General features: G+C 35.4%; 2 protein-coding genes across 4 annotated transcripts; both read left to right on the top strand.

Moving 5' to 3' along the window:
- Positions 1–360: 360 nt before the first annotated feature.
- On the top strand, positions 361–2501 carry LOC132166682 (mediator of RNA polymerase II transcription subunit 20a-like). 2 transcript variants are annotated; one of them, XM_059577543.1, is made up of 5 exons: positions 361–520; positions 631–773; positions 914–1092; positions 1174–1263; positions 2133–2501. In XM_059577543.1, the coding sequence occupies exons 1-5, from the start codon at positions 507–509 to the stop codon at positions 2373–2375; spliced, it is 669 nt and encodes a 222-aa protein (XP_059433526.1). In that variant the 5' UTR covers positions 361–506; the 3' UTR covers positions 2376–2501. The 2 variants fall into 2 exon arrangements, with proteins under 2 accessions (XP_059433526.1, XP_059433527.1); XM_059577544.1 differs by lacking the exon at positions 361–520 and having other exon boundaries at positions 632–773; positions 919–1092.
- A 512-nt stretch (positions 2502–3013) lies between these two features.
- On the top strand, positions 3014–8217 carry LOC132166221 (uncharacterized). Of its 2 annotated transcripts, XM_059577002.1 has the most exons (12): positions 3014–3169; positions 3714–4495; positions 5379–5437; positions 5531–5586; positions 5679–5742; positions 5853–5892; positions 6539–6649; positions 6723–6772; positions 6911–6971; positions 7074–7165; positions 7245–7481; positions 7833–8217. In XM_059577002.1, exons 2-12 carry the CDS (start codon positions 4342–4344, stop codon positions 7980–7982), a joined length of 1074 nt encoding a protein of 357 aa, XP_059432985.1. In that variant the 5' UTR covers positions 3014–3169; positions 3714–4341; the 3' UTR covers positions 7983–8217. The 2 variants fall into 2 exon arrangements, with proteins under 2 accessions (XP_059432985.1, XP_059432984.1); XM_059577001.1 differs by lacking the exon at positions 3014–3169 and having other exon boundaries at positions 3493–4495.
- Positions 8218–8659: the final 442 nt, after the last annotated feature.

Raw genomic sequence — 8659 nt, 5'->3', positions numbered from 1 at the left:
GTTAAAAAAATTTGATAGTAGAAATTTTATTGTCATTTTGATTCACCTAGGGAGTAAATTTTCGAAAAAAAAAAAAAAAAAGATTTTTAAATTTTGGAAAATTGATTCAGGAACTTATTATACATTTTACCCTTGATTATTATCAAAATGTTATTTCAATCATAGCATTGATGGACTTAAAAAAAAAGGATTTTTTTTATATGTTCGTACATGAGGGGAGAAGAAGACTAGTGACCTCTGCTTTATTAGGCGTGGTCCCAACTAATTGAACTATTTCTTCTTGAATATATATATATATATATATTATATTGTCATGAGGCAGAAAAGTATCTTTAAAAGTGTATTACGATGTGATTCATATTCAGGAAAATGTTTTTGTATGGAGAGCAAATTGAGCAATGAATTGAGAAAAACCTCGCCTGCGACGTCACAGGAACCTGGTCTTGTTCTTCCGTGAGTTCTCTTAGGAACCTCTCTGTGTCAGTCAGAGTCTCCACAAGACGAAGATGACACTCAAATGGTAAAAATAACGAAACAAAAAAAAAAAAATTATTTTTCTTTCAAGCTCGAGAAAATTTTATTTTTGAAAGTAAAAAAAAAAAAAATTGAAAATCAAAATTTTTTCTGTAGGGTTTTGCACTGGCAGCCAAACGCAGGAAGCACTGTGAACAGTCAAATCCTGAGCGAAGTCTCGCAGTGCGTCGAGAGCATCAATGGCGTCAAAGAAGGCCGCTGGAGAGCCACCCTCACCTTCTACAAACCCCACACCCGAGGTCATTTTTCATTCTTACTCCCTCAAAACCTTTTTTTTTTTTTTTTTTTTTTTTTTAATTTTTTCTGTTGAATTTGTCATTGTGTGGAATTTGTATACATGATTTGTGTGAAAATTTGTACAATAATTGGCTTTTACCAGAACAGTCAATGGTGGCCGAGTTCCCGCGCGATTTTCTAGGGATTTTGCTACCGGAGCAGCCGAACAAGTACTACTTCATAATCCGAGGGCAGCGCATTGTGCTTGAGGCGGACTCGTCGATTCAGACTCTCATGGAGAAGCTTCAGTCTTACAAGACCCGTGTCGCGCTTCATTTCGATGTTAAGAGATTTTCAATTTGTTTTGTGTGTGTGTGTGTGTTTGATGGCTTATTGGGTTATATGTTTGTGATTGATGTGTAGGGCTTTCAGTACCAACTGGGTGACTTTCAGCTGAGAGTGGGAAAAGTTGTTCCTACTCACTCCGAGAATTTGAGAGGGATAGTAATGGAGGTATTGAATCAATTTTGTGTTACATTTCCAACTTGGGTAAATTTTGAATTTTGTTTTATCTCAGGGAAGTTTGGTGGGGTGTATTTGATTAAGATGCATTAGGGTTTTGAATGATGAAATTTCTTTTATGTTTTGGAAATTTATGGAGTTTGTTGATGTGGAAAGTGCATTTTGACTTGATTTCAATGCTTATGTAAAGAGAGATTTAGGGTTAGGACATCTAGATATCGTGTTTCAGGCTCTTCTCACTTTCAGCACATGGAAAGGAAATTTGAGGCTGTGTCAAGTAGTGTTTGTTAGTAATGAGTTGGTGAGATTTGATTTAGTAACCTTTGCTTGAGAATGTTTTAGAGATTTGGGGTACAAGCTGATGTTGAACCATGAATATGTGGGGTTTGACGTTTTGTGACACTACGAAGTGTGTGGTATGATGCCTTACCAATTCACTTCTGCTGAATGATTAGTCTCTGAATCTTTCAAATGGATCTTTGCTTAAATAATTCCATTTCCAGACTTCCCTGAATCAACAGGAGCTTGAGGTGATTGTTCATTGCCTTGAGGAAAAGTTTTTACTGATTTTTTTTTTTTTTGGGCTCTTTTACAAACTCCTACATCATCCAAGATTATGGATGTTGCAAACATTTTCGCATTTTTGTTCTGTAGATATGAAAGTGCTGTGTGTGTGTGTTGGTCTGCTGTAAAGTATCCATTATGGTCTTGCAATTCTAAATATTTGTTGACTATTGTTTTGTGGTGTGCTATAGATGCCTTTGTCCAGCTAAAATAAATTAATAGTGGAACTTAAGGAGTTTTTGTGTGTGTTGGTGAACTGTAATCTATTCTTATTATATTCGATTCTTCTTTTGCAGGTAGAGTATGTTCCAATTTCCTCTGTGGAGAAAGCGAGGCAAATCATGGAAGAGTTCCTGGATATATGGCAAGAAGCTGTATCAAAAAGATCATTACCAGGACATTTTATGCATATGGAACCAAATTTTGCAGAGTATGGCCTCACAGACCACTATACTTCCCAACACACTGCTGTTCAATATGCTACGGTAATGGCTCAACTCATTGCAACAGTGCAAGCAGTGCAATCAGTGAGAAATTAGCAAAGGGTGAAAGATTTGTGTCATGTATGTGATATGGTATAACTGGCTCCTTTTCATTTTACCTTTCTCATTTTAAGTTTAAATCCAGTATCTGAAGCTTTAATTGATGCACCACTTAGAATCCTACTTGCTTTGGGACTAGATTTTCTGTAAAGATATGCAATACGACAGAGACGAGTAAAATGCATGACTAGATTGCAGAATAACTAAAAGTTGCTTTAGATGGAATGCTTCAAGACACGGGCTTCCACCTTCTTGAGGATTGGGATTTCTTACAATTTCCTGCTTAAAGTCCAAGGGCAGGGAAAATTCTAGGGCCCTTGGGAGAGGGGCTTATCCTTAGACAAGTTTCATGGTTAATATTTGAAGTTAGTGTATCTAACCTGTCATATTATTTGAAATTTTTAAAAGTCATGTTAACATAGATATTATCAATTTCATTTGAAATAGAAACATTGGAAAGGATCCTATTCGGCCCCCCTCGCAACTGGACAAAAATTTGCTACAAATTAGTTTGTAGTTAATTCATACAAACCAATCTAATAAAGTGACGTGTTCTTTAACATGTGAGAATTACATATTTTTTCAATAGCATGTGTTTTTCACATGTTTTTTTAATAGCTATGGGACACATGTCATTTTATTAGATTGTAGCAAATTTCTAAGTACTCTCTTTCTCTTGTGACGTACATGTGACGTACATGGAAGGGAACTTGTGGTGCTATAGGTTAATGTAGAATCAGGGCCTTGGTTGCAACTCGATGCGAAGCATTATAATGGTGCCAACCTAAGAAGTAAGAACTATAACAACTTCATCTTTTCCTTACCAAATATAATAGAAAGAAGCAATTCCAATTTTCAGAAAAGACAATTGAGCAAATATGGTACATGATGTAGCTATGAGCGCATCTCTGCCGGCGCCTAGGAAAAATAATGTTATATATTTTATTTTTATTTTATTTTGCTAATGTGGCACTATTAATTAGTCCTTAATTTAAAAAATAAAATAAAATAAAAAGGGTTGATCCAAATATTAATTTGCAATGTAATGTTAGCAAAGTGAGATAAAAGTAGAATAAAAGTGTGGTTTATATAATTTTTTTTCTAGAAATAAACTTTATTGTAATAGAGAAACATTCAAGTGTATACATGACATGTTGGAACACTATCAAATTTAAAAGTTTAAACTAATGGGTTTAGATCCAATTATGTTAGGTTACAAAAAAGAAAAAGAAAAAGAAATCCAATTATGTTATATTAATTATTTAGGTATTTTTCCAACTTGGGATTTAACTCTTTTTCATTAATTTACAAGTATTCTAACAAAACGCCTTACAGAAAAATGGATGCATGCTACTTTGGACATAAAATATGTTGGGCGTGTGGACTTGATACTGGGTCCATCAACCAACCAACCTGAGAACACCTGCATGGCACCACACTGGATCCCCTCCTTTGCCTCATCAATAATCGTCCCCTTGATTCTTGGCATGAGCCAAACACATGATAAGGATTGTAGGATGTCAAGAATATTTACAACAAAAGAAAATCTCCAATGTTGACGGTTACAACATAATCTACAATAAAGAGTGGCATACATCAAGTTCTAAGTTTTTCTTTCCATGTAGATACTTTCGATTGTTATCTTAACACGCAGTCAACTATTCTAACAAAATCTATGTCAAGTAGCTTATTCATATTTAACGAATGATCATACATACAAAACAAATAAATAAAAAAATGTTACTATAAAATATGAGTATATGGACAATATTTTCTTCCAAATTGGTTAAGAGAAATTTCTTCAATCAAGATACCTGTTAATCCACGTACCTTTTCTTAAATAATGTAATTCTCATGTATATTTTTAATAGGATTAATAAAGTTTATATATATATATATATATATACACAAGAATAGATCCTCGTACACGTGCAGTGGTGCACCATGGAGAGGCCCAAAACTAATGAAACGCACGCGGGGACCCGTTGGTAACAATGTGGGTTTAGGTTTCGTAAGACATAACTATTCGGACACAAGTTTGGCCGCTTTGAAGTCCTCTCTGTATCTCTACTATTCGCTGCTCTGCTTCTCAGAAAAAAGACACAATCTCCGTACCGGTAAGCTCCCGCCACCTTTCTACGCCCTCTTTAATGTTGTTCTTGTGTTTCTTTTGATTCATGGTTGGCCAACAATATCGGATAGACATTGTATCAGAGTTGAACCTCCACGTAGTGTATGATCCTGTGGCTCTGTTTGATGAATCCTTCTGGACTGTATTGGATTGCATATTTGCATTTGCACCTGGTTTTGGGTGGAATGCTGGGTATTCATCAGCTATTGAAATCAACCTTTTGATTGAATATGGTGGCGTCTAGAAGTAAAAAGAAACAAAATTGCATTTTGATTATGTGCGTCTATGTGCATCGTTAAAATGGTTATTGACGCTGTGATTTTGAAACTTGTGTGGTTAATGCAATCGGTGCCGACCGATATGGGATGTTTGATTGACGTGGGACTTGCCGCTGGCTGAGTTTCCGGTCTATTGGTTGTAATCTGTTAGTGGATGATACGTAGTATTTTGGAATGGTGATTTCAATCAGCCGGGTGATTTATGAATGGTTTGTCCTTCGACAGGACGATTCGTTGCTTAGATTATATGGATCAAACATCAACTAAAAGCTAAGATAGTAGGTTTGAATTATAGAATTACTTGCATTCTCACATAATCTTAGATTTTGTTATGATGACTTAATGGAATTCTGTTGGTAATAAACATTTTAGTGCACACCAATTATGTTTTGGGCATGTGCATTGAGCCTTGAAAAGCAGCATGAACAATGGCCATGGCCTCTACTTGGCTGAACTTTGGATTTCCCATCTACTATTTGCAGCCTATTGGTATCTGTGGTTCTGGCTAACACCTGCCTTTTTTTTTTTTTTACTGTTAATCAAGTAGTGGGTTGACTAATGATTATGTTATGTTCCTTTTCTTACTTGAAGATTACCATTCAATTCCAATGGAGGCAGAAAAGTCCAATAAAACTGCTGCCCCCAGGAAGGTTTGCCTTGATACTTTCAATGTTTGTTCAATAGATATGGCTGCATGATTATTGAAACTGTGTTTTCTTATGAATTGCTATGAGCTGCTGCAGATGAGATTCGCTCCCAAAGCTCCTCCTCGTAGAGTGCCAAAGACTGAAGTCAAAACGTATGTTATCATTTGGCTAAATAGAAATGTATGTGCCTATGCTTTATTTTGCTTCCTTTAAATTTTTGTCATCCATATTTTTCTGTTTGCAGTGAAGTGGTCGAGGATGCTGATGCTAATGCTAAACAGGCTAGGGAACTACTACGGCGTTTCAATGTATATGTTCTTATCAAATATTGTTATTCTTCATTACGGATGTGCAATATATCTAGGTTCAATAAACTTGAGCTCCCATTTTTTTAATTTATGTTTTCTCTTTTTCATAGGAAGGTACTATTAGGGCAAAGCCTAAGGTTGAAAAGAAAGGTAAGTTCTTTGTGATTCATTCTTCTCTCCCACTCTTGTATTTAAATTTGAACTATTATTTCGGTTATCCTATTTGCCTCTACAAATTTGACATTTTTCTTTGTTTATTCTGTTTCAAATTAGCTGGTTTTTAATAAGTATAGTAGTAGTGATTTGTTCAGTACCATTTTTTTTTTTTTTTTTTTTTTTTTTCTGTCTGTTATCTTCTAGCTGGAACTAGTTAAACAATCTTGTTTTTCATGGTAATGGATTCATGAAAACCAATGGTACTTAGACCAATTGACATCACATTTCCCCATAAACAAGGGATAGTCATGGTTCCTAAACGACTTCTTGAGTTGTTTATCTATCAAAAAGCCAAATAACTCGTAGACTAGATTATTGACTGTTCATGGTTTGAGGTTGGTGCACGTGAATACTTTTGATTTGTAGTATGTAGCTTTACTAGTTTCTAGTTCCACTTAAATCTATTACAGTTGCTAGGATAAATAATGTTATTCTATTTTGGACTATTAGGAGGTCTATATTACTGATGATTATGGAATTTTTGGCTCATCCTACTTACATTTCAAGTGAGAAAATTCCTTTCGTCACTTCTAGTATAAGAATCTTCTTTCCTTAATTATTTTCTTGTTTAAATTTGCAGTGGCACCAACTCAAGTTGCATTTGGTATTGGAGGTGCATCTCCTTCCATAAGATCATATGGTCCTAAGGCTGGGAGTAGTAATAACAGCAATCAAGGATCAGCCTTTAAGAGTATGCTCCCTCTCTCTTTCTGATTAGCTGCTAATAAGATGCTTCCAGTGCATTACACATGATGTTTCTGCAGGTGGTGCTTTTGACTCTGGCTTGAGAGAGAAAGAATATATAGAACCGTGGGTAGGTAAAACTGTCACTCAAGTTACCCGCCCGCATGACTATGCTTGGTTACTGGTTTCCTGTTGTAATATGTTTTTCTTCTGTGTGTGTTTGTGTTTGTGTCTACTTAGTTATTCGTTTTGTTGGGTGCTGGTGCAGGACTACTACAGTTATTATCCTGTAACTCTTCCTGTGAGGAGGCCATATTCAGGAAATCCAGGTGTGTTTTAGAGTTAAATCTTTGGTTCATTCATTGTCATGACAAAACTTGGTTTGTGTTACTGCACTAGAAGATGCGTGTAACTTTCTTGTTTACTTGTAGAACTTCTTAATGAGGAGGAATTTAGGGAGAATTCAGAAACCACAACTTATGATGAAAATGCAGCTAATCCAGCAGTAGAGCTTGGTCTAATGGTTGGTAACCTGAAAATTAAATATCAAATAGTATTTCGTTCTTAAATCCTTTATTATACATTTAAGGGTTGGTTTGCAGGAGGAGAATCAGGAAGCGAGTATGCTCCTTCTTCAGTTTCCACCAACTATTCCTACAGTAAAGCGATCGGCTACTGCAGATGGCCCAGAGGTAACTGACAGCTCGAGGCCTCCTGGGGTTTCACATACTGTCAAGAAGACCTGTGCTTTGGATGAGATACCAGCGGGTTTCATGGGAAAAATGCTAGTCTACAAGAGTGGTGCTATTAAGCTGAAGCTTGGTGATACCCTTTATGATGTGAGTAGGTCTTATAATAAAACTAAGAATGCAGAATGGGAAGTCATTTTATTACTCTTTATGCATCAACTACATAAAATTTGCAATAGCTTGCCTATGCATATCATTATAAAAATCATTGTGGAGACTTTTGTCTTATTGCTAAAAACCGAAACTACATGTCAATTACACACAATTTGTTATATTACATATTAACTTTTAAGTTAGCCATTTATGCAAAAATCATTACTTATATCCTTGTAATAAGATCCTGAACTTGTGAATTTTCTGATTAATAACAAACAGAAAAATGAAAGGAATATTGGTTTGCCATCCTACATCTAAGTTTTTCTTTTTTTGAAATGGAATCAGGTTTCCCCAGGTATGGATTGTATGTTTGGTCAGGATGTTGTAGCTATAAATACTGAAGAGAAGCATTGTTGCGTAGTTGGGGAGCTCAATAAGCATGCCACTGTAAGCCCAGATGTCGACTCCATTTTGAATAGTTTGTCTGATTTATGATAATTCTTGCTCATTGGCAAACATGTATTTGGTTCTTATGAATGACGATAAATTTTTGTTTTCCATAAAATTTTGCAAGGGTCTAAGTTCACATTTATCCAACTTTTTCCATTTGAAAAAAGTTGGAGAATAAGATAGCAAGTTGCAAGGAAAACTATAGATTACTCCTAGGAAGAAAATATAGGTTGTGTTTCTAAACATGATTGCAGATAATATTAGAAAGTTTTCAAATACAGCTGGCATTACGATATGTAAATCATAATAGTTCCATTCTACTACCTTATGTTTTGGTTCCTCATCTTTGGAACCCATGTTTTTTGTGTGATATTGGATATATTAGATTTCATTGTGATCTTGTGGCTAATTATGCGATGACGTTGTTGATGTTCAAAGACCAGGCTGTATGTTCATTTTATGGGAAGCTCTTCAGAATTCTCTTTGATCCCTTTGGGTGGCCTGTCATGCTTTTATTGACAGTTCATGATGCTTGCTTTCTCATTCGTTTTCAGTTCCTAATATTGGTATCAACCCAAAACGCTATTAAACTGTGAGATGGACAGCATCTTGATTATCTCTCAGCTTAAAACACCAATTGGGTACATAAACTTTGCAATTCAAGACTTGTCTATTTCATTAAACAGATCATATTTTAGCATACAGGGCAGGAAAATAAAGCC

This window comes from Corylus avellana, chromosome ca11, assembly GCF_901000735.1.
Source record: "Corylus avellana chromosome ca11, CavTom2PMs-1.0".
NCBI classification, from domain to species: Eukaryota; Viridiplantae; Streptophyta; class Magnoliopsida; order Fagales; family Betulaceae; genus Corylus; species Corylus avellana.
This window is presented reverse-complemented; position numbering and strand designations above follow the sequence as displayed.